The sequence below is a fragment of the Urocampus carinirostris genome, chromosome 17 (assembly GCF_059441175.1).
Source record: "Urocampus carinirostris isolate Australia breed hairy pipefish chromosome 17, RoL_Ucar_1.0, whole genome shotgun sequence".
Taxonomy (NCBI): domain Eukaryota; kingdom Metazoa; phylum Chordata; class Actinopteri; order Syngnathiformes; family Syngnathidae; genus Urocampus; species Urocampus carinirostris.
Genome location: NC_142365.1, coordinates 26,031,753 through 26,058,839, shown reverse-complemented (window position 1 = coordinate 26,058,839; position 27,087 = coordinate 26,031,753). Strand labels below are relative to the sequence as shown.

The following is a 27,087-nucleotide window of genomic DNA, read 5'->3' as shown; positions in this document are numbered from 1 at the left end:
ATCAAGATTATTTTTAAACCAATAAGGGGCTTGTCACACCTCGGCACACTCTGAGCTCTTTGTACCATAAATACAACATGAGTGAGAGGCTAGAACTCTCCAGTCAGGATTAAAAGCTGTAATGTCAACAGTGGTACTTCTACATACAAGCTTCATTTGTTCCAGGATTGTGCTTGTATCTTGGATTGCTCAAGTAACAAGCACATTTTTCCGATATGAAATAAATAAAAAATAATTACACCGGCATCCAACTTAACCCTAATTAGCTGTAAAACACATCTTCCTGATCACTAAGTACACATTCAAATAGTAATTGAACATGAAAATACAATAATACGATGAATAAGACGATAATGATGAAATAAAATGAGTTTGTTATGAGCACTTAACATGTAGGGAGTCAGCGTAACAGATGCTTACGCGTGGTCTCATAATTGAGCACTAGAGATTGTTAAGGATACGTAATCACTTTTTGTCCACTTAGTTATTGTAACTTTAAATGATCTTACACACAAAGCGTTTTTACAGAACACTGTTTTTATTTTCTCTATTATATTTAATTAAGCAAAGCCCTGTGTAAACTCTTTGTAACCTGCACTCACTGCTTCCCCTTGCTATACCATAGTGTGTACCGGTCCTCTTAATATTCTCAAAGCATCCATGGCTGGCCTTGAAATCCATTCCAGGTTTACCCAAAGATCACTCCTCCTTTGTTGACACTGCCTCAAGTTGTAGGTCCTTGTAAATAGACAGCGACTTCTGCTCTCTATGACAGCATCTCCTGCTAGCTCCTGTTCATGTATCCACAATAACAAAAATCTCCATCTTGCCATGAATAGTGTTTTGCAAATAAAAGAACAGTCACGCCCCTGGTTGGTTTTATAGGCCTAAAGACATATTTCTGTCTATATACAGGGTTCGTATGGGTTCTTGAAATCCGGGAAAATGCTTGAAATTTAATGTTCTGTTTTTAAGGTCATAAAAATGCTTCAATTTTGGGTGAAGTGGTTGAAAATGCTTGAAATTTCTGCCATGTTTCTCGGCAGTCTGACTCGACAGACCATGCATTAAATGAAGAAAAATAAAAGTAATAAAAACTTTCCAGTCATATGAAAAATAACTCTGAGATCACCAGCTCAACTGGGTTTTTTTTTGCTAACAGTTTGTGTTAGGGTTAATATTTTCGTAATAGGTTAAACTGGAGTGATCAGTAAGAGAGGCAAATGTAGTTTTAGAATTTATTTCACTGCGCAGTGGGCAGACGGATTCAAAAAGTCTCACCGTCTCACAAGTTTCCCGCGGTGCATTCGGGTTTTGTTCAAAAAGTGCGCATGCGCAGAAAGTATCAGTGACGTCACACATACGTCTACGGTTCAAAGTTCGCACATGCGTAGTAATAACAAACGATGTCATATCTTTCGGTTCAAAAATGGTACAAAACAGCAGTCAAGCTCATCAGGATTTTTTGTAACATAGAAGACAGAGAAATACACAATTAACTAAATATGATTAGCTTTGACATTTCCCCCCTGTTGTGGATTTCGAAGGATATCAGTGATAATACCAGAGATTTTCAAGTTAACACATTAAGAAATACAACAGGTTAATAGTTTCGTGGAGGGGCGAAAAACCTTCGTAAAGGAAAAAATTCCCCTCCTCCCACCTCATTTCCATGAGGTCGAGAGTGTTTCTTATACTAGGAAATGTAGTAGTAATGTGCGATAGCTAAAAACACAAAACAAAGAACCCTGCCTGTGCGTTGGTCTCCACAGGGCCTGAACGACTTGGTGAGCGGGACTCGATTAGCTTACCCGCTCAGATCTTCGCGTGTGCAATGGGGAGGTTTCCCATTAGGGATAAGTTCTTTTAGACAATGCTGTCTAAGTCCACTTAAATTTGGTGTATGGGAATTGATACCAATGTAACAAAGCAGTCCGCAAAGTCCAAAATTTTCAACATTACGATAGAAGAAATTGAACCTAATCTCGTTTCTTCCCTCAGTTGTTAGGATTCTCATTTTGGTACTTTTACGACCATTTCTCTAGGTTTCATTGTAGAATCTAATGCCTATTCTTTCGGAAGAATAGATTAGGGCACTATTGGCAGCTTTGATGCAGTTTTTCATGAGCATGGGCATCGTAAGGATCCCCACACCTCCTGGCGTGATGATGTGTTGCTTGTAGATGAGATGACACCATCCAGTTGTCAACATTGGATTGCTCCTCTTTTTGGATCTGGCAAGTTAGCTTCTTCCCTGAGATGACAACAGCCTCCTGCGTCGAGGCGGACGTGTGTAGGAGACACAGTTGATGGCGCGAGTGCTAGCACACTCCCCAGAATCCTGACCGCTGTCCTTGGAAAGAAGTTAGGTTTGACGCTCCCTGTGGGCTGACAGAACTCCATCATCTGATCAGCAGGGGTCACCTTCTGTATGGATGAGAAGCATAAATCAATACCATAGAACTGGATATTCAGGGAAAGCTGTAGTTGGGGAAAAAAGGATAGTCAGGACTTAATTTTTTTTTATTTATTAATTAGATTGTGCTATCCATAATTTACTCTCCCCCCCCGTTGAGACTTCATGGCTCAAAACAAATTAAAAAAAATTCATTTATAGATTTGTATATTTTCTCAAGTTGTCTTTATATTATTATAAGTGAAAATCAAAATCCCCACTATAAGATGCCCTATCCATTTTGAGCGTTCTATCCCAAAATGCTAACTCGAAGATAAACAATTTATTTTTTAAATTGTCAGTTCTAAATTTCAAATTTTGCTTTTTCACTAAATCCAGTCACTGAATCAGTTTAACTATTATCCTTGTCAGAATCATTTACCCTGATTTGAGTGTTTTCTTTTGTAGATTGATCACATTCGAGAAAAAAATTTGTATGCACTTTTTATTTGCATTTTCTTTTGATTTTCAATGTGTTATCTTGCTGTTGGCCATTCCCCTCGAGGCAGATGACCAGGATAGATTGTTAAATTGTCAATTTAACCCAAGAAAAGACGTTTTTATTGTTATGATTCACTGTTTTACCTTTTGTAAAAATCATACCTATATATTATCTTTTCAGTAAGTAAATTTGTTCAAAATAACAGTATTTTGCAAAGAAAGCAGGTAATTCACGTTCAAAGTGAATGATTTTGCCAAAAATGAAAAATACCATCCCAAAATGTTCTCAATGTGGGCGATTTTCTAATGGTGAATGGTTATTTAAATTTATTTTTGTTAATCAATTTGATAAACATTGTAAATTTTGTAATATTACAACATTTCTTTTGTGTAATATTTTTCCATTCGTCCAAATTTCGCAATTTCAATCTCAAAAAACAGTTATATGGAGAGCTTATTCAGAAGACAATTTTTCATCAATTTCGGAAAAAACTAGGTTTTAACTTATATTTTACGGAATGTCTCAATGTTCCCCCCTGAGTTAAAACCTAAGTTCACAATCTATGAATAGGAGTGAAATCAGACACATTTATAAATTTGCAAGATGAATTTATCAATCTTCCTCAAATACATTTACACTTTGTATTAACAAGACTGTATATAACTTCAAGCAGACGCATTCTTGAATGTTGTTGTCTTTCAGTCTTTTGATTTGCTTATTCCACATTTCATTCACCATTTGAATGTTGCTTTTGGCCCATCAAAAATAGTTTTTCAAAAATGTGTCCATGTCAAACACAAAATGACTTTATTGACTTTTTTGTCAATTTCACTGGTAACGACTGCAGGAATCTCCTGTTAGCTGTCTGAAAAGCAGCTGGGATGTGCCCCATCACTCCCTTGATGTCGTTGTTGATGAGCGTAGCTGGGATGTGCTCCATCTCACTCCCTTGGCCTCGCTGTTGATAAGCGGCGCAGATAATGGATGACTGATGTCTTTGGCTCTTTCAGCAAATGATTTTTGTCCATGATTTCTTTTTGACAGGGTGGTATGTCCTTTGAAGAGTAAATGGACTTTCAAAAAGAAAGGAAAGAGTCTTTTTGTGGAATTCACTGGCACTTAAGAGTCTCGTTAATTCCATTGTGCTTATGTAGTGGGATTTTTTTAGTAAATTGGCCGCATTATTCAATGTCTTAAATTTTTCTCTAAATTTAAGTACTAGTAGACATTATCTTAGTTTAATCAATTTCTATTCATTTATTTCCCATGCAATTATTCTTAAATTAGCCCGATATGTCTCAAAATCAACTAATCCGTTATTTCCTATGGCCCTCTTCAAGATTGATCAGTTTCTCATTGTCTTCTAAAAATGCTCTTCCATAGAAACCGTTTCCTTTTAACTTAACCAAACCATAAGTCAGTATTTGTTACACATTTGTTTATCACTTGTCAATCGTAACACTCATTCTAAAAAAATTCAGTGTGTAATCAATTGTCCTCCCAATTTCCTTTGGGTTAAATTGGTCAAAATTCCAAATTCTCACACTAAACATCAGAAATCTCAAAAGATCAACAAAAAATTTCTCAAAAAAATGCCAAATCGAACTTAATGTCATAACTTCTCTAATTGTATTTTCTTCTCTCTGTAACCATAATCAATCTATTGTTATTGATTCAATATAGAATACAATTATCTTGTTGAGTGTATCTATTTTGTTTATTCATTATCTTTTATTTTGCGCAACAATCTTTGTTTCTACGCACTAGTCTTCGTTCTAAGCATCCTTTCGAGATCCCTTGTGATTAAAGCTAAACAAATTAACGATCTGGTCCGACTTAATACTTATTTCTTTTTTTCCTGTTTAAAAGAAAAAAATAGATTCAGTGACTGAAATAGCTTCAGCTACGTTATGATTTCTAGTCTCCAATTCTTTTTTGTGTTGTCGTCATTTTCAAACTTCTTTCAAAATTTTGATTATTTGAAATGGTTCAAATGACCTATTGAGAGTAATCTCTTATTGAATACGAGAACAACTAAGGAAATAACCTTTACATATTACGCCTCTTTTGAATTTGTCCATTTACGAACGAGAAGATGAACACTAAAATTATGGACGTTTTTCCAGTCATCTTCATTGCTTTTTTCGTCCCTGCTTTATCAGGAGCAAAACTACATGTCTTAAAGTTATTACCCTTTTGCTATTCGCATATTCAACAAAAAATGATTAGTTCGGTTACTCAAATGTTCTTTCTTTTTAAACTATTCTGCATAGTTATCTTGTATTATACACTCATTGTTTTCATTTCCCCACGTCATTTATGCTGGGGACGCAACTTTTTTCCCTTTAAATTGTCATTATCATTTAGTTACTCTTTAACAAAGATTTAACACATTACAAGCCCAATCGTTAATTTGGTTTTGTTATACGAGTTTTATTTTCCTGCACGCCGATCTTAGCTAACGAGATCTCATCGCTTCGAGATTACGTCATTGTTGTTGGTAATTCTTGTCGAGTGAAGGTCAGTCTTTTTATTAGACAAACGGCTTTTTTCCTTGTTCAATTCATCAAAGAGAGCTTGCTTTTACGGCTCATTTGCTTTGATGATTGGTATCACGAATTATGTTGTACTAAGATGTTAAAGAGAGAAGTACAGAAAGTAGAAAAGTGGAAAAAAGACAAGCCTGTTATTTGCAATTACCATCAACAAATGCAGAAAATAAATTAATAATTTGATGATCAAACCTGAATGAATACGCAGATATCTTTGTATCACTTAATTTCAGGGGTTATTAGATCTCTCCCAAGATCTATAAATCTTTTAGCAAGCTAGTACAGGGAATTCAAAATCCCTATCATATTATCATTATTGATAGTTCAGTATTAAAATTGTTTCATATATATATATATATATCATATATGTGTGTGCAGCACGGTGGCGCATTGGCCAGCACGTGTGCGGCATTATTAAGGACCTGGGAACAGGTGTGTGTGTTCCAAGCCAGCCACTGGCTCTTGCGCGGAGCTTGCATGATCTCATTGTTTCCGTCCGGCTATCCGGATTACTTACCTCATTCAAAAACATGCATTTCAGGTGGACTGGCTGGTCCAAATTGTCCCTACGTGTGAATGAGCTAGTGAATTGTGTATCTTTGTGTGCCCTGCAATTGGCTTGCAACCAGTTCAGGGTGTCCTCCAATCGCTGCTCGATGGTCGCTGTGATGGACTCCAACAAGATGAGATCTACTTGTCATAGTTATGGTTCATACCGGCCGAATATGAACACAAAACTTTTCTGGTTCTCACCTGTAACACCTTCATTGATGACATATTCCTTTAATATCATAAAAATTGGTTTTTCACTTACCATTGTTCATCACATGGAATATCTTCATCATGTTATTTGTGCTACCTTTCGCTGATCCCATTTTCTCCCATTTTCTCCTCAGCGGGTTGTTGAGTCCAAATGAGACAAGAACCAAAATTCTAGAACTCAAAACATTGTTAGTGCAACACTTTTTCTGTAAAATCAAACTTTACCTTAGGTCCTTTGTAGTGTTTTCACGAAAGTTCCCTAACAATATTCTAGTCTATAATATTTCCCATTATGGCAACGAAATAGTGTAGTGTTCGATAGTATATCTATATTCGTTTGCCTTCAATTAGATTTATCCCTTAAATAATTTCCGTTAATTTGTATAGCTTATCTATAAAAATACTGTCACATGTTTTGCACAATGCTGACAACTTCTACTGCGATGTCTATTCAGCAAATGCATATTACACAAACCTCAATTGTATGTAACATCTTACATGCAATTATTTTTGTGTAAATATTGTATCAATTATAACTATAACCTTACTTCTCTGTTCCTTTACCTTACTCTAAAGATGGATTGTTATGCCAAATTTCATTGTCAGTCACAATATGTTAACCCATTTTGTAACTATGTCGGTAAAGGTATATTCTAATCTATTATAAATGGTTTGCATTTATATAGTGTTTTTCAAGACCCTAGAGGAACTCCAAAAACACTAATGTGATGTTTTTCATACTTTTGTCTCAAGTTTTTCATATCCAATTTTCAGCGAATTATTTTTTTCTTTAAATAACTTTTCCCTTTTACATTCCTTCTTTCTCTTACTTGTATTCCACTTGCTCTTTTCCTTAACAATTCACTTTCTTTACCCTTTACTTCCTTCTACCAACTCTTATTTACTTGCAATATCCTTTCTTCTTTTTTCGCTCTGATCAGTCCACATCTTGTGTCTCTTCCTTTCCTCATCTTTTCTTTCCTTTCGTGAACTAATTCAGCCTTCAATCTGATCTTCGTGCCTACTTCCTTTAAAACCTTTCTTCAAAAACTCTGAACTTTCACTGTCCATATTCCACTCAACAACTTCCTTACATGCTTTGCCAACAATTCATTCCCTACACAACACTTTTTCCTTCTGCACCTTCTAACACCCCTTTTAGCTTACCAGCCTAAATGTAAAAATGACGTGTATTGATCTACGAGTCATTTTATCATTTTTATTCCCCTCAATGAATTTTCCCTCCATATTTCATTGAAAATAATTATTCGCTCTATTTTGATAATTTTGTACAAAACACCTTTTATCTCTATTCCATTCCAATTGGCTCAATTTGATTTTTCCCCCGTCTTTACAGTCCTTAATTTTCTAATTTAGAACTGAAAACCGGAATATTCTATCTTTATTTTTGTTATTGTATCTTTAGTAAGTGTTATTCTGGCATTAACTTCATTTAACGCATCTAAAATAACTCAAACATAAGTTCTCTAAACTTATCACACCTAAATTTATCGTTTTCCAATTGAAAAAACAAAAAAAAATTTGGACCGAAAAAAAAAACATTTTTTGGAACCCCTTAGGCCCGCAGGCGTTATGTTGTACACAGTTAGCGTCAAACGCCGATTTCCCAAAAAACGAACGTTTTCGATTCCTAACGCGATGTGCTCTCGGTTCCACCCAAAAACAACATTTTTTTAACCGGTCTTACTCTTAAAAAAAAACGTTTCTCTCGTTGCAATGTGCACTTCGCTTCCTTTTTTTTTTTTTTCCTTTTAAAAATGCGCGCGCTCTCTCGTTTGCGGCAATAATCTTCGTATTTTTCTATATTTTTTTTCTTTTCAGTTACGTGGGCCGATTAAAAGCTCTCAAACATATAAGACAAGAAGAATAAGAATATAGGAAAGAATACAAACATTTACACATTGAACAAACATAAAACATTTGACAAGACAGAGTGGGCCCACACAAAAAAAAAAAAATAGTTTAATTTTAGACCGTGCACACTTTTTTATGAAGCCATGCAGTTTACTTAAACCTTATTTTATTTTATATAACCACAGAGGGATCCGTCCTTTTTTTGAAAAAGGACAATGGGAAAAGTGGTGGGTCGTCTCTGTACCCCTCCCCCTTACTTTTCTTTCCCATTCTACCGTCCCCACCTTGGGGTTAGTGTCGACATTTCCGTCCCGAGGCAATCAATACAACCGTCTCAAACAAAAAGTTTGAGTATTTAAAATACTTCGTATTTTATTCTGATTCCTTTTGGGTATTTACTTAGCTAAGATTTTGTAATGGCTTCTCAAGCCCACATATGGCGCCCGTCAACACTATGATCACTCTTCTGTGGCCAATTCAACTTTATCTTTTTATAAAAAATGGCTTCGTTCTTAGAATTATTCCAAATTTTTATATTAGAAATGCATCTCTTACCGATCACTTCATCCTGGTTCGTTGACGGTGACGCGGACTTTGAAGGGTTTCCTTTGTTCTAGACCACGCGGTAGAATTGATTGTTTTTTTTTTTCGTTTTCGTTTTCAACTTCAAAATACTACGTACCGTCCGGGTTTCGACAACAAAATGTTAGGGTTAATATTTTCGTAATAGGTTAAACTGGAGTGATCAGTAAGAGAGGCAAATGTAGTTTTAGAATTTATTTCACTGCGCAGTGGGCAGACGGATTCAAAAAGTCTCACCGTCTCACAAGTTTCCCGCGGTGCATTCGGGTTTTGTTCAAAAAGTGCGCATGCGCAGAAAGTATCAGTGACGTCACACATACGTCTACGGTTCAAAGTTCGCACATGCGTAGTAATAACAAACGATGTCATATCTTTCGGTTCAAAAATGGTACAAAACAGCAGTCAAGCTCATCAGGATTTTTTGTAACATAGAAGACAGAGAAATACACAATTAACTAAATATGATTAGCTTTGACAGTTTGCTTCATGCTAAGCCTGAACAAAGCAGTATGAAATTTGTATTAGTGGAAACATTATCATATATAAGGCACATTCATTATGGACCATGTAAAAAAAAGGCAGTAGTGTTTTCCAGTGTTAATTTGTAATGGGAAGAAGTTCCTGCTACTGGAAATGTAAGCCATATATTCCCATCATTTTTACACAACACCTATTTGGGGAGAGATCCTTCTCAAAAATATTTACACACGTACTGTAGGGACCATTTGGGTCTATGTAAGACCAAATGGAAAAACCTTGCAAAGATGAAAACTGATGAAGGCCGTGTTTTCTACTGCATTGGAGAAGCTAACAAGCACATGTACGTTGTGGGATTCTTGGTGCACAAAAACATCAAAGCCCCTATATTAGAATGGTGCCCAATCTCGAGCAGGCTCATCACAATAAACCTCATTGCCTCGCCGTTTAACATCCCAGTCATCCAGGCCTATGCTCCAACCTTAGATCAAAGTGACAAAAAAAACAGGGGACTTTTATGTCCAGGTTCAAGACATCGTAGAAAAAGCACCAAAGAAAGATCTTGACTGGAACACCCAAATTGGTGTGACTGCGAATAGAGACTGGAAAAAACATGTGGAACAAGCTCTGACACTGACAGAGGGCTACAGCTTCAAGAACTAGCTACCTACAACAACTTTGTGCTGGCAACCACTCTTGGCAACCACAAGAACTCCAGAATATGGACATGGCACCACCTGGATGGAATCCACCACAGTCGGGTTTGCTACGTCATGATTCAACAAGGATTCAAAAGTGGTATCAAAACAGCAAGCACGCGCACATATCCAGGAGCCGATGTGCGAAGCAATCACGACTCGATCATGATTAACTTCCGCGTCCAACTCCAGAAGGTCAAGAAGTTAACCTACGGGTGAAGTTTGACCTTGAGGGACTGAAAGATAGAGAGCTTCCAGGCCTTTACCGGAGGGAAGTTTGCTCCTTTCCTTGCCTTGGACAAATATGTCGAAACCCAGACAACAAAGCTCTGAGACAATGACAGAAGTAACAAAATAAATTCTAGGAAAACACCAGAAGAAGATAAAGTGGGTGACAAACGAAATTCTCCAACAGTGCGACAAGAGGAAACAGCCCTGGAGGGGCAGCCATATAGAGAGCAGTCGACAAAAAAATAATAAAAAAAAGCTTGAGAGAAGCAAAGAAGAAATGGATCAAAGACCAATTCCCGGAGTTATAAGAGTACCTCAACTAAAACAATTCAACGTAAGCCTTTCCGATTGTAAAATATCTTACAAGACAAAACAGGCAGAAGTTAGCAGCATTCAGGATGAGGCAGGAAATAGGGTTAAAGAAAAAAAAGAGATCATGAATAGATGGACAGAATACTGATCCAAACCTTACAACCACCGGACACAGGGAGACCCTGAAGTCCTTAAGAATTCCGGCCCTGGAGTAAGTGTCGACTTTCTAATAAGATGTAGAGGCAGAAATTCCCGAAAAACGTGAAGTCTATAGGAATTGACAACATCCCATTAGAACTAGCGGTAAAGGGAATCCACAAATACTGTATATCTGCAATTTACTTGAGATCTAAAAATCATATGCCTTGATAAATGCACACACAAGATTAAAAATCATGTGTGAAAGTTGCACATACATTTGTGAATCTGCAAAATACATTATTCACACAGAATTTCCTCTTTTAATGGTACTGGGAAAATTAGCCTTGAAAGTGCTTTAAAAGGCCTTGAACTTGGCCACAAAAAAGATGTACGAACCCTGTATATACTATACAAAAATATGTTGACTGATCTTACTCCTTAGTTAGATCACTCACACGAACACTACGCTAATGTGTATCTATTATTTCCTGCTTTGTTTCAAATGACCTCCTTTTTTTGAGGAAAAACACTTTACCATTTCCCTTTCTGGAACACATGGCTAGCGTCACAAAAAGCCACAAAAAGATGCCAAATGATAAAGACAGGTTTGTGTGGGTGCTTGAAATTCTTAAAAATGCTCTAATTTTAATGTTGTCTTTTCAAGTTCAGGAAAATGCCTGAATTTTGGGTGAAGTGCTTGAAAATGCTTCTAATTGTACCCATTGCCATTTTTCTTGGCAGTCTGACTCTATACACCACACAATAAATGAGGATTTTTTTTTAAGTATGTGAAAATGTCACTGACACGCCTGCTCCGGTGGTTTGTCTTTATGGAATTGTCATGTGAAGTGTCACCACTCCCTATTGGTTGCACCAAAGAGGACAGCTCTATTTAGAAAACCGGCTCTTTTGGCTCTGCTCACTGAGAAGAGACGCCTATTTCGTCTTCCCAAATGGCTCCTCAGATTTTTTTAGTGATATATTATCAATAATAATAAAACATTATGCACCAAATTATTTAGTGTTTAGTAATTTCATATGTTTTGCAGGGGATCCCTGAGAACATGAAATATAACTTGAAATCTTCACAGATCTGTATTTAGTAATATATGTTTTGGAGGGAAATCCCTGAAAACACACAATACAAATTTAAATATTCAATGATCTACAAACAGGTTTATAGAACACAAAACATTTACACGCTGAACAGATTTAAATTCGAACAAAAAATCACTGAAAATGCAAAACAAGAAAATCAAAATTCAAAGTATTAATTCTTCAGTCCTATAAATAAATTATCAAATAAAAAAAGAACTATTTACAATTCTATTTTAACTAATTTAGACACATATTCTCTTAAAAATATGGAAAAAAATATACATTGAAATAAGTGAAAAGAAAAGATCAGCAGTCTCTAAGATTGAAACATTGAATACACTTTGCTTTGGGTCAAACAATAACATTGATATGAGTTTCTTTTTTTATCTTTCTTATTTACCTAAATTTTGACCCAACACCTAGAGAGCTCTTTCCGTGTTTGTAAACAAGTGTGATGTAGCCAAGCTGTGCGTGCATTGTTGAAGCAGAAGGGCAGAATTCATGTCAGTTTATAGCAGCCCATTGACACAAAAAGATTGTGGATCATAGATAGGAACAGCTCAAAGTGGCACAAAGAATGAGTTTTAAAATGGCACAAAGTACGAGTTAGCAGCAAGATAGCAACTTTATTTTAGTCATCAAAGTCAACAACAACAAAAAAGATTCATTAGATCGTTGCTGGATTTCTTCCTTTAAAGGTACTGGAAAACTTGAAAAATTGGTCTTGAAAGTGCTTGAATAATCCTTGAATTTGGCCATGAAAAAGTTTTACGTACTCTGAATACAACCAAGTGTGCGGGATCAGGTGTTTGATGGCGGGGAGCTCATTTGCTTTGTGTTAAGAGCTGATGCTGGCGGCAAACGGCCTTTAGTGCTACCCTCTGGGAATGCTCGTAACTTGGATTTTTCCTCATATTTCGAGCAAGATTTTTCCAACTAAGTCTCTTTTATCGAAACTCTCGTGTTTAGAGCTGCTCGTATACAGAGGCATGATTATTATAGTTTGTGCTCACGCTTTTAGTTAAGGTCAGAAAGCTGTTTCGTAAGAGTTTAACACCGGTAAGCATTTGACTCATACATAGCGACTGACTGGTGCAAGCGGGAAGGGTTCTGAGTGTGAGGATGTGTGGAACACAAAGACGTCAGAAAATTACAATTGAAGGTGGGCCTTTCAACCCACTTGTGTACCACATGGTTTCTTGTTTGTGAGCACACTCATGTGATGCTTTTGTGTTAAATCTGTTATGCAAATACATGAAATGTTAAATACAAGGCACTTTTTATGCTATTCAGACAAGATAAAAGAAGTTTCTGGTAAATCATTATTGTTCCTTTCTTTGGTACCCTGTTTTTTGTTGTCGGTATTTGTCATGTCGACTGATTTGGCATTGGGTTCAGTGCACACTGCAGCATTGTTCCTCGGATCCATCTAGACGTCCTTATTTGTCTGTTATGTGGCTTTTGTTTGGTGTTACTCAGGCAGCTCCGGGGTCCAACACTTGAAATGCAGGCATGCTAGGACATGATTGGCAGCTGTAGCTGGCCTGCTTTTGTGCTGGCTTATATTTTGGAATGCAGGTTTTTTTTCTAACATTTTTGTCTTTTTTTTAGCCTGAATGAATAGGACATTCAATATTAAATATTTTGCCTCTGTTTAGAAAAGAAAGTTTGAACCTGTTGTAACAACTATTGTCTTAAAATGCAAGTGATTAAATCAAAAATAACTCTTGGTTATTATTATCCCCAATAATAGTAAGTGTACATACACTGATAAACACCAATCTAGCCCAGACATGAACTCATCCATCCATCCATCCATTATCTGCACCGCTTATCCTCAGTAGGGTCGTGGGGGTACTGGAGCCCATCCCAGCTATCTTCGGGCAGTGGGCAGGGGACACCCTGAACTGGTTTCCAGCCAGTCGCAGGGCTCACAGAGACAGACAACTCACTCGCTCATTCACACCTAGGGACAATTTAGACCGGCCAATAACATGACATGCATGTTTTTGGGAATGTGGGAGAAAACCAGAGTCCCCGGAGGAAACTCACGCAAGCACAGAAAGGTTTGATCCCATGGCCTCAGAACTGTGCCGCACATGCGCTAACCACTGCGTTTCCGTGCTGCCCTAGTTTGGACATACCTCACGATTAAAAACATCATTATTCATTCTTTTAGACAAGAAAGTTATAAATGTAAGGAAATCATTTATTTGATAAATGTGTTTTTGCTTTATTTTACAGTGTCTTAAATTGTAGTTTTGGGGGGTTGGTCTAGTTTTGTACATCTTTATAATAAAAGAAAGGTATTAGAAATATATTTTGTCATCCTTATGACAGGCATAGTTGTGGTGATAATAGCATTATTTTTAAATTTCCTTTTTGTTGAGCACTTTTTTCTTCTATGTGGATCTTTGACATGTGCAATACAGATGAGGTTGATTGATTGAAAGACTGTTATACTGCCACTTGTGTTCCTCAGCTTGAGCTTCAGGTGCAAGAAGATGAAGATCAGGTCAGAGTCAGCTGGGCTATTTCTCACCTTGAGACCGGATCGCTGCAGGTGACACCCATTTTGATCCAGGTAATGATCACCTCTGGGTATTAATCAGCTTTGGGCACGTTCCTGAAAAAAACGGTTATTTACAGTTACCAGTTGCTTCATTAAAAATGTAACTTCGCCACCCGCCAGATTACTGACACCAAAAAGTAGCGTGTTACTCCCAAAGTGACTATCTAGTAACAAATTACCCTATATCCTCACATAGAAGCCAATCCCCTCAAATGCTTTAAAATAGCCACATAGTGAACTTTATCATACATTGACTGATGTAATCTGGACACATCATCGGTTATGTTACCTGGGGTCACAAAGGGTTTCCGGTCTTTCAAACATCATACACTCTCACCCAGGTGACCCAGCTGGGGTTGGTCAGACCCTAACTTGTGTTCACGTAGCGCTGATCAGACTCCAACTTGTGTCCAGGGTAGCGCTACCTTTCCCTTGTTTCACCTCTCCATAGCAATAGCCACCTTGATTCAACCTCTGCTTCCTCTGTGACCTTGGCTTGTTGGCCCCTGTGATGCTTACGGAGTTGTCAGCCCTGCAGAGGGACTGGCCAGCAAACCCTTTGCATTCCACCTTGATAGGCTAACATTGTGCTTTCTACCCACATTGCTCCAGAACTCCTCATTTAGCTCAGCATATTATGTTGTTTTTCTTGTTGGCCTCTCAATACGGTCCTTCCATGGTACAATCAGTCCCAGTAGGACGATCTGCTTGGAGGCCTAAGAGATGAGCAACAGGTCAGGCCGCAGTGTTTTGGTTGAAATTGATTTTGGGAATTTCAGTCGCTTCCCAAGGTCAACTTTTACTAAAATAAATAGAATAAAACATGTACACCAACCGGTGGAAGCAGTGAAGCCTTCATATTTCTTGGTGTGTGCAATCTTGAGAGCTTGCAAACCAACACTTAGCCAAGACACTCCATATCAATTTTGGCTTCAAACATCTCCAAGATCTCCTTCTCTATTTCTGGGAACTGACCAAGATGTTATCTTTATTTTTCTTCATGAATGGTGTACTGCACAAATATTTTTACAGATAAAAAGACAATAATTCATCACACGTCTACTGTAAATTCTGTGCTCACATTTGCCCCAATGAAATATTTTTAGTTTGTTGTTCCTGAATAAGCCACGCCCCGCTACCCATGCACTTCCTACCATTCGTTACTGGATCCAGTCAACCAAATACTGTGTGTGCATATAAGCTAGCATCTTGATTTCAGTATTTTATTTTATAGTTGTAGATTCGGCTATCTTCGGCTATTATCTGCATTAAGAGGAATTCTTGTTCTCGTACCCGGTGCTTTAGACGGCGCCACCTTAACTGTATTTAGTTTTATTTTGTAGGTAAATATAAAAATTCCCGCGCATTGTTGTTGTCGAATTGAAGATTGTATGTAGTAATATGAGTGATGCAGTGATTCAGCAGTGGGAAAACATCGCAAGTAATTATCACGTTTAATAAGTAACGCAGCAATGCACCGTATAGTTGATTTACCCAATTGTATTTACAACGCGTTACAGTACTCATTGCCAAGAAGGGTAATGGCGTTTTCGTACGCACGCCTTTGTGACGCGTTAGTCCCAACGCATTAATGAACAGATATCCGAGCAAAGACTAACTGCCATTTCCAAGGAAGGATTTTTTAAATTAAAAATGTCAGTTTGACTTATGTTTGATTTAATCTTTTTTTTTATCAGGACAAAAGCAGCACTTCCTGTGCAGATGCGGTAAAGGAGCGTTTAAGACAAGTTCTTTGTGCGACGCGACCATTTGTGTTATTGAGCTGCAAGCCTTCTCAAACTTCTGAGGTCAAGGTGGGTGGCTGAGTCATGCCTCATTTCAATACAGTCAAATGGGCAAAACATTATCCTTGCTTAATGGATATATTTTCTATGTAAGGTCAAGGTAAATTACATAACAAGTTTCAGTTGGTTTTGCTACAAGATAAAGTAGCAAAGCACAAAATATATACCCCATTAACCATTGCCTTTATTCCGACTACAGAGCACCCCTGATTAAAAGCAGTGTTTGTACAGGTGCTTGAAATCCTTTCAAATGCTTGAATTTTAATGTTGTGTTTTTAAGGTCAGGAAAATGTTTTTGGTGAAGTGCTTAAAAAAAGGAATTAAATTCTTGCCATTGCCATGTTTCTGGGCAGTCTACCACGCAATAAATGAAAACCTTTAAATGAAAATGACGCCAACACGCCTTACTCTGGCCTCTCATTATGCCCTTGTAATATAAAGCGTCCTACTGGTCGGACCCAAGAGGACAGCTCTGTTTAAAAAACTGGCTTTTCTGGCTCTGCTCACTGGGAAGAGCAGTCTTTTTCGACTCCCAAACAGCTCCTCAAGTTTTTTGTTTTTTAAATTAAAAATCAACAACACAAAAAGATCCCTGAAAAGGCAAAACAATAACAAATATTAACTCTTAAGTTCTATAAATAAATGGTAAAATGCAAAGAATTAACTAATTACAATTCTATTTTAACACATTTAGAAACGGGTCCTTTGAAAAACATCCCAAAAATATAAAATAAAATAACTAAAACAAAGAGCAAAAGATCAGCATTCTCTAAGATTGAAAGATTGAATGCACTTTGCTTTGGAGAAATTATTATCATTAAAATTAGTCCTAATTTAGCCCTATCCTCTATTTCTTCCTTGGAAAGTACTGGAAAACAATTAATGATTGGCCTTAAAAGTGCTTGAATAGTGCTTGAATTTGGCCGTGAAAAAAGTGTATGAACCCTGTTTGTTTTGGATATCATATTGCAAAATGTCAGAATATGAACTTTTAGATTTAAATCCATGTCTTGTCAATATTAAATTAGATTTAATTTCATTTATCTCCAACAGGATTCTATCAACAAAGTGTTTTCACCTCCCAAACCTCCTCGTGCGCATGACTGGAAGCTGCTAGTAAAAAACATTCGAGTGGCACTAAGTCAGCAGGAAGATGCTGCAGGTAAGATCGTTTTGCGCAGCAATGGATCGCATTTTAGAGTGCAAAATTGTTATTTTTTCTGGTTTGAGACATGCAAGACCGTGAAAAATATATACTTTGCCAGTTGTATTGAAAAATTGGTTTGCTGTTAAACATTATTGCATTCCTTTTCATTGCACTCTTCTTAGGATACACTAATTTTCATTGCACTATTATTACGAAAGAAAGAAATGGTGCTTACAACTAAAGCCAGTCTCTAGTACTATGTTGTAAATATTTTTTCTTGTTTATTCTGACACTTCTCATTTCGGTCTTTATTACGCGTAGGGATCGACCAATATGGGTTTTTCAGGGCCGTTACCAAATATTCGTATTAAGAGGAGGCCGATAACCAATATTTGGAGCCATTATTCATTCGATGTAAATCACAAGCACACACACTTGATTGACCAATAATGTTTCGATAAGAGGTAATACACTACTCTTCAACTGAACGTCCTTTTCCTTAAACAAGTAGACATTTTACCCTATCTCTTAACTACACACACGTGCCTTTCTACCACAGCTCGAACCTTTTGATTTCTGAATATTTTCAGCGGTCTTTATTCACAATCACAGGCATGTCGGGATTTAGCAGAGCTGCAGTCTGCAGTGTGTGAGGTCTGGAAAGTTTTTGCCCCAGTGGCTCCACCCCAGTCGTTTATCCAATCAGAAGGCATGAGGTGGGTAGCAAGGGGAGGAGTAGGAGTGAGGGAGAGAGAATCTCTGTTGCATCTAAGCCTTAATAAGTCGAATAAATAAAAATGCCGATACTGTTATCTGTCAAATTCCCAAATATCGATTATCGGCCAGACGGATAATCGTTTGACCTCTGATTACGTGTTTATCCTAGAGTTCCGCGTCTATTCTCATTGCAAACATTGTTCACTATGTTGTTAGCTATGACAACAACGTTTATTCTATTCAGTTCTAATTCTACATTACGTGCTTTAAGAGGTGGGTCAAAAAGAACCCAATTTGGGTCAAGAAGGAGCAATCTTGTTGTTGGTCAAATCGTTTGGGATGTTTAACTTCTCTCAAATATTTACAGTATATACCCAATTGCGTAATGTTGTTTAGAGGAAGCAAAAAGTGTGTAGCATGTTGTTGCAAACAACTTCCGCCAAAATTGTATAGTTCGGTTAAAACAACCTGAAATTATGGGTCGTATTTTACAAAACAATCCCTGCTAAAACCTGGGCTATTTTGATTCAAATAACCCACCAAAAGTTAGGTTTTTCACTTCACAATCCCAACGCTTCTTTGCACCAAAAAAGTCGAAGTGTCCCAAGTAGTGCATTGCCTCACGTTTACCCAATTTGGGTAGTTTTTTTAATTTGATTTTTTAAACTAAAGAAATTTTAGGCTTCGCTTAAGGAACTCATTTGCTTGGAGTGCCATGTCTACGTTCTTAACAATGACAGTAAAGATTATTTTGTTCTTTCCATTATCTTATCGGATTAAAGCAATAAACACTTCATAGGCTCTCTTCTCTGAATATTTGTAATGTTAATAATTTATACTTAGATAATGTTTTGCCACTCATTTTATGTGTCAGGATGAGGAACAGGAAGTCAAAGGAATGTTCCACTTTGGAATAACAGATTCTATTTGTGTAGTGGTGAAATTTGTGGAAAGTGTCTTACTCAAAAACAGTGGTGGTAATAGCACTGTTTTATGAATAACTCCATACGGGATAATCCAACTATTTTTTCCGCCGTTACAGAGCCCTTACAACGCAGGTACTGTTACTGACAGTCAAAAGCGGTGCATTACTTTGAATTATTTGAGATGAGGCGTGTTGGCGTAGACTGGTGTTCACTTTCGTGTCACTCGCAAGTAAACCATAACATACAAGTGTAAATATTAAGAGAAACACATTGAGATTCTGGGTAATGTAGTCCTTTTGTATTATTTCTGTAGTGCAGTGGTTAGTACATTTTGCCACACGTGAAAGGTCCTTGGTTAGAGCTTGGGTGGAAACATAGGTTGGCTTGAAGAGGGATGGTGCCACCAGGCTGTACTTGCCCAAAAAACACCAAAGGAAATTGTGCCCCTACGTCCCTAATGGTTAAGGGATCTAACCAACTAACCAGTTCTTAAGTTATTAAGCACATAACATCACATGGAGAGAGGAATTGGTTAATAATTTTATGTTGTTTTACCTGTGACTTTTGTTGTGAACGAAATATTTGAAGTGCAGTTGCCTATTTCTACTTGACCAGTGTTTCAGGTTGTGAAAGTTTGATTCATTTATTTTACACTGCAGCGTTAAATGTACCGTATTTTCCGCACTATAAGGCGCACCTAAAAGTCTTAATTTTTTTCAAAAGCTGACCATGCGCCTTATAATACAGTGTGCCTTATATATGGATCAATATTAAGTCGCAAAGTCTTGCAACTAATGCAAGCAGCTGTTCGACCAGATTTTCCCCCGAACGCGAAGTAGTCCAGGGTGTATGCTGGGATTTATATACCGGCGTTTCATTGGCTAACCAATGTGTCAATCATCCTTTGAATCGATCACTATTGGCTAAAGTTATTCGGACGTAAAGGGGGCGGATCCTTTTTAATCATTTACAGGCTCGCATAGGCTAAATGGGCAAAACAAACCCTGCAATTGGCCAAAAAAGATGTGTCAATCATCAGTTGAATCGATCACTGTTGGCTAAAGTTATTCGTAGGTAAAGAGGGCGGATCCTTTATCATTTACAGGCTTGCATAGGCTAAAGGGACAAAACAAAGCCTGCAATTGGCCGAAAAAGATGCATGTGAATAGCATGTTGGGTAGAACTCTGGCATAGAGTAAACAGTATTTTACTATTCTGTACTGTATTTGTAAATATTTTACTCTCCTGGATTTACTACACTCACGGATATAAGAGGACCATGGTTGCACATTATTATTGAACACAACGACATCGGTGAGCTACTCCGGCTATATATTTTCCCAGTATCTTGTTTCAGAATGATATCGATGTTTCTGTGATGGGTCTTTTTTTAAATTAAACTCAATTCCAAGTGTTTATTGTCATATGCACAGTAAAGTTGCGAGCGAAAAAGAAAATAGAAACTAAGGAATGGTTGGCATTTCTTGAATCCCAAGACTTTAACCTTCCGAAAGATATTTGGAACGATGCATTTGAGTGACATCGTACGGACACCGCATCCGCACGTGTCTATGACACGTATTTGCTTCTTTGCAAGATTTCGGAATGTTAAGGGGGTAATAAGTTTGACTGAACTATCTGATGACGTTCCCATTGTAGCGCCTTATAATCCGGTGCGCCTTATGTATGGAAGATATAGGACCAAAAACTATTTTTTGGGGGTGCGCCCTATAACCCGGTGCACCCTATAGTGCGGAAAATACGGTACTTTATATTGTTGTACTGTTTACGATTGTTGCGTAAAAAAACTTGAAGTACAATAGCATATGTCCATTCGAGCAGTTGTCTGACTAAAGATGATTTATATATAAATAAATATATATAGATTATATAGAGTGAAACTCACTTTATATTGTTTTACAGTTGACTTTTGTTGTGAATAAAGTACAGAAGCATATGTCTACTTGACCTGTTGTCTCAGATTAAGAGTTAGATTTAATTTATTAAACTCACTTTATATGTTTACTACTAATTGTTATTTTATTACAGTACAGTGGAAACTCGACCGTAATCTGTTCCAGAACACTGTTCGAAAACCGATTTGTTCGATCACCGAAAATCGTTTTTCCCATTAAAAGTAATGTAAAATCGTTTTAATCCGTTCCAACACCCTGAATGTTTACCATGAACGTAAACATGAAGCTAACCCAGGCTAATCGTACGTTCGCGTTAGCGTAATCTTCCGTACGAAAGATTACGCTAACATGAACGTGTAAAAATAAAAAAATCAGGTCGTTTATATGTCATTTAGCACTCGGGTCTCCACAATAAGTGGTGAGCGGTTAAAGGATAAAGAAAATAATTATGAATAGGATTTCTTACCTTTGTGGTGCTCAGCAGAAGCCATGCTGTATGTATAGCAAGATCGGAAACTCGCACACCTTCTTCATATTTTGCTATTATTTCTTTCTTAAATGCAATAGTTGTACCCACTACTTTTCTTTTTTCACCTGTAGCAACTTTGCTACTTGCACTGACTTTCTTCGTAGGCATAATAAGGGGCTAAAACACTTTGTACACCTATATTAAAAGCGAAAGCGAAAAGAAGTGCGCGCGCTCGTCATAACAGTTCTTCACGAGGGCTGGGGGCAATCTACACGATCTACACCCGTACGCTGCTCAGCATCGCACCCTAGCGTACCGGCGTTCGAACTCCGATTTTTTGAACGAAAAGCGAAGCAAGAATTTCTCGAAATTTTTGGTCGAGAACCGATTTGTTCGAACTGAGAGGAGTTCGAAAACCGAGGTTCCACTGTATATTGTTTATTCTTGTTGCACTTTAAGTGTTGGATACATCTGTTGCTGGCGAGGTGCAATAAATATTACAAGGTTCTATAACACAACTACCTGTCTGTTCTTCTCTAGTCAACTGACTTAAATACTGCTCAGAAAATTTCAAATTCTTTGACATGCAACAACTTCCTTTTAAAGTAACAAAAATACTTACTTACGTGCTCTCTCCGTTCCTATTCACTCTATATACATCGGACTTTAAGTACAACTCTGAGTCCTGCCATGTGCAAAAGTTTGCCGACGACACTGCGATCGTGGGATGTATCAGAAATGGGCAGGAGGAGGAGTACAGGAAATTGATTCAGGACTTTATCCGATGGAGCGACGCAAACCACCTGCACCTAAACACCACCAAGACCAGAGAGATGGTGGTGGACTTCACCCGGTTCCTGTAACCATCAAAGGAGAATGTGTAGAATTTGTCCAGACCTACAAATACCTGGGTGTGCAGCTGGACAACAAACTGGACTGGACTGCCAACACAGAAGCTCTATGTAGGAAAGGTCGAAGCCGACTTTACTTCCTCAGAAGGCAGGCCTCCTTCAAAATCTGCAAAAAGCTCCTGAATATATTCTATGAGACAGTAGTGGCAAGCGCCCTCTTCTATGCGGCAGCGTGTTGGGGAGGCAGCGTCAAGAAGAAGGATGCCTCTCGTCTCAATAAACTGGCTAGGAAAGCGAGCTCTGTTGTGGGCAAAGAGCTGGACAGCCTAACAACAGTAGCTGAGAGACGGGCACTGAAAAAGCTGCGGTCAATCATGGACAATCCATCTCATCCACTACACAGCATTATCTCCAGACAGAAGAGCAGTTTCAGCGACAGACTGCTGTCACTGTCTTGTACTACGGACAGACTGAAGAGATCTTTTCTTCCTCATGCCATGAGGCTCTTTAACTCTACCCGGCAGAGTAAAAGCCCACAGTAAACCACACCACCTACATTGCATATTACCGAATCTTATTGCAATATATATTCTGTGTAGCACTATTTAGTTATTCTATATAACACGCTACAGTGGGTATTTGCACGTCACACTGGGTATTTGTATATTGTATTCTTTTTGCTTTATTATTGTATTGTTCTCAGCTCAGGGATGCTGCTGGAAATGTGAATTTCCCTTCGGGGATGAATAAAGTATCTATCTACTTTTCCTGGTAACTAGTTACTTTAACTATAGAGTAATTCAGTTTCTAAGAAGTAGTGAGTATCTGTAAGTAATTACTTTTTAAAAGCAACATGCCCAAGAAAGATACTAAAGTCCTTCTTCGAAATACACACATGTATACTAAAGTCCATAAATATATTGATTTCATCTGTATGATGTTTTGATTGCAGGCAGCATCAGTCCTCTGTGTGTACTGCAACTCGATGACCCGCCACAGAAATTTAACACACCCGTTTTCAAGAACACAGCCAATCCTGCCTGGGATCAGCCTTTTGTATTGTACATTTAAAAAAAAAAAACTTCACAAAATAATGTGTATTTTGCTTTCCAAAATGTGTATTTTCCTCATTTCTTTTCTTATTTTTGTGCTGCAGTGAACTGAATGGCAGATCAAAAGAGCTCATCATTCGTGTGATAAATGATGGGCAACCTCAAGAAGGTCAGTTTTTATTTTTTTTATAAACCACGTGTGTCAAACTCATGGCCCGCAGGCAAAATATGGCCCACCTCACAGTTTTATGTGACTCGTGAGACAATGTACTATTATATGAGTTGCTGCTAAGCCTTATTTTATTTCCTTCACTGTTCGTGTTTTAGTTTTAGTTTTAGTGGCAGATTAGTAATTTCAGTTGTTTTAAAATTCTAATTTATTAACTCTAAAAAGTATCAGAGCGCTATTAAAAGTTTGATTTGAATCTATAACATATTTTCTCTGTTTTAAAAAATTCTTATGCCAATTTTTAAGCTTTTACAGCAAATGAATATCGGCTCCAGATAATGCTTATCGGCTTCCTCTTTATCCTAATAATCGTATCGGTCTTGAAAAACCCATATCGGTTGAGCTCTACTGCGGACCTGTTCCAAAAATAGCTCACCAGCTCTGAGTCATTATGATTATGTAGTTTATATGTTTTTTCTTTCAGTGGTTGACCAAGGTTATTAAACCCACTTCCAACAATATTATAGTAATAAAAGGATAAAGTGTTATTTTAGAAATGCATATCAAGCTGGGTGCCTTTTGAGCTACCGGGTAAATATAAACAAAATGAAGCTCTCAGCTTAAAAAAGGTTGGAGACCCCTGCTATAGTGGAAATGTATTCAATTGTTTCTTTTTTTTTTTATAAATTCACAATGGATAAACATTACAATAGATTTAATCTTAGTGAAAAAAGAAAATGGTGAGGAAAAAAAAAATCCTCAATAATAGTTTTATAATCAAATCTTAGATCCCATTTCATTGTGAGCCGTCAAAAAGACCCCCAGCCCTCCAACTAAGGCGCACTTTGTATGGCATTCAATCGACTAGTTCGACCCCTGCGAGAATACTTTTTCCACCATGAATCCCCCAAGCTAAAATGATTTTGACACACCTGATATAAAACTACTGTCTACCGATCCTTGAGAATGTTTATTTTCCTTTTTCCTTTTTTAATTTTAATTTTATTCTTGTAAACTTTTTCTCTCTCCATTTCAGATTGCTCACTGGGACAGGTTTCAGTGCCTTTTGACCTTGTCAGGAAACAGCCCAAAGGAAAGCAAACATTTTCTCTTCTGACCAAAGATGGAGTGACAGGCTCACTTACTACTGATGTAAGACTTAATTATTGCTTTTTATCAATAAAATACAGTAGGGGTAGAGAACCTAGGTCTTGCAAGCAATATATGAAATGATCTGCTTTTTATATAGCACTTTTCAAGTCAATGAAGACGTCCCAAAGCGCTTTACAATGTGCTTCACATTTACCCATTCACACACACACTCACACACCAATAGTGGCCGTGCAGCAAACCTGCTTATTGGGGGCATTAGGGGTTCAGTGTCTTACCCAAGGACACTTCGACATGTAACAAGGAGGAGCCGGGATTTCGAGCTGCGATCTCTTGATCCCAAGACGACCGTTCTTCCTCCTGAGCTACTGCCGCCCCATGTATTATGAATTGGAACAAATCTCTCCCCGTATAGGTGTTAAGTAAAAATTACAGAGCTACTGCCGAATGTCTCTTTTCATGTGTACATTATGGCTAGGTGATAAAATGTTAATCGTGCAAATCCTACTGTCACGTTTAGTAAGTGTTTGGTATGTGCACAGGTCGTGTTTGCTGCGTGTTTAGCCAAAGATAATCCAATGGAAATCATCGTTCTGTCCAGTACATAAAGAGCACGGTTTTACCCACAGTTCACAGTCAAGGTGTCGCATAAACAGACTATGTTTTGGATGTACATCACTAATAAATATTTTATATTGAAGCTCATTAAGTTATGCATGTTCATTGTTGAAATACTTAATGATTAAAACCAGCACAACAAACTGTAATTACCCACAAACGGTAGCCAAGCACACAGAACAACTTGACTGGGTGAGCGGTAGGGGTGGGCGGAGATATGCAACACAGCACGCTTCCTTATCTCCCGCACGCGCTGACCCCACTGTTTTGAAACCATTATTTAAAAAAAAAAAATGAAGATCAAGATGAGCCTCAATGATCTTAAGTGTGGGAGGGAGAAAAGTTTAAAGTGGTATGTATATATATTTATAAGGGACACAGTCTCTGTCATTATTGTTATTTCAAAGATTTTATCAAATCATCTCATGCACACAGAGAAAAAAAGTGTGCTCAAAATGTAGCTTTTCTTTAGAGACCGGGTTTGGCGGTTTTGCTGAATTTTGCCTTAAAATATGTGTTTTGGCTCTCTCTATCAAAAAAAAAAAATATATATATTTTGCTATTATGGGGCTTTGTGTCAAAAAGGTTCCCGGATGCTGAAATACAGGGATACATTTACATATGAGCTTCTCCAGATATGAGAAATTTGATATAAGAGATGTTTTGCCAGACATACGAGAGAAAATCTAAGTTACAAGAAGTTCCAGACACCACCACTAAAGACCATTTACCTAATCATTTAAATCAGTGTGTGTGTTATTTTTGTCACTTTAGGTTGTTATGTAAAGTTTTGTTATGTGAAGCGCAACGCCCTCTACTGGTCACACCAAAGAGGACAGCTCTATTTAGAAAACCGTTTTTTCCTGGCTCTGCTCACTGAGAAGAGCCAAGTCTTTCGGCTCCCTAATGGCTCCTCCGACTTTTGGATTTTTTAATGATATTTTGTCAATTGCCAAGTTATTTAGTAACTAGTAATTTCATACATTTAGCAGGGGATCCTTGAAAAATGCATGACATATAAATGTAAATATTTACAGATGTAAAAAAAAAAAAATGGCAAAATACAAAAAAAATAGCTTTTTACACACTGGACACCTTTAATGTCGAACAAAAAAAACACCATTCCTGAAAATGCAAAACAACAAAATAATAATTAAAAAAGGTTAACTCCTCAGTGCTTTAAATAAAGAATACAATGCAAAAAGTAAAGCAATTTAGACACAGATCTTCTTAAAAACACGCAAAAAATATAGATTAAAATAAGTAAAACAAAAGCAAGTGATTAAAGTTCTTGCTTCTTCGGAGCAATCAGTATCATTAAAATAGGTTAAAAATTTGCTAATTTTTCTGCTTTTTCTACATACAGTACTTTCTTTTTTATGTTCCAGATTTCATCTGGAGGGACGAAAGCATGACCAACTTAGGTGCCGAGGTGCCTAACTTGTTTGGGTGTTTGGGCAATTGGGTTGGCCATGGTCCAAAAAGTTTTGTGTCTGTTTTTTGCTATTTTGTTTTCACTTTCATTTTCTTTGTTATTGTATGTGTTTGTCTTGCTGTCGGTCACCCCTCTTGATGGATATGACCAAGGTAGATAGAAATAGACTTTCTTTTTTTGTCTCCCATATTTAACTTTATAATCCAACACTTATATAGTCCTTTCAGTGTTCGTAAACAAGTGTAACGTAGCCAAGCTGCGTGTGCATTGTTTAAGTAGAATGGCAGAATTCATGTCAGTTTATAGCAGCCCATTGATAGATACGAACATCTCAAATAAGCACAAAATATGTGCTAGCAGCAATGTAGTGACTTTATTTAAGTCATCAAAATCAACAAACAAATTGTTTAGATCTGCGATGGATTTCTTTGTTTGAGGTACTGGGGAAATTGGAAAAAATGGGACTTGAAAGTGGTCCAAAAGTGCTTTAATTTGGCCAAAAAGGTGTACAAAGCAAGGTAATACTGTATTTAATATTGGAAAATGTAGCTGGATAAACGAGCCATTCAAGATGCGAGCACTATCCGGGAATGAAATAATATTGTATGTAGGGGTATCACTGTATTGATGTAAAAATTGTTGTATTGTTTTGCAGCTTATTAATATTGGGGTATT

At 37.3% G+C, this 27,087-nt stretch overlaps 1 protein-coding gene across 2 annotated transcripts in view; it reads left to right on the top strand.

The window, feature by feature from the left end:
* c2cd2 (C2 calcium dependent domain containing 2) overlaps nt 1-27,087 on the top strand; it is a 55,332-nt gene that overhangs the window by 13,248 nt on the left and 14,997 nt on the right. For both annotated transcript variants that reach the window (XM_088320771.1, XM_088320772.1), the window contains exons 4-9: nt 14,108-14,209; nt 15,895-16,011; nt 17,056-17,164; nt 22,981-23,089; nt 23,185-23,249; nt 24,286-24,401. In XM_088320771.1, the coding sequence (XP_088176897.1) occupies nt 14,108-14,209; nt 15,895-16,011; nt 17,056-17,164; nt 22,981-23,089; nt 23,185-23,249; nt 24,286-24,401 (618 nt within the window). The remainder of the gene's footprint in view (nt 1-14,107; nt 14,210-15,894; nt 16,012-17,055; nt 17,165-22,980; nt 23,090-23,184; nt 23,250-24,285; nt 24,402-27,087) is intronic.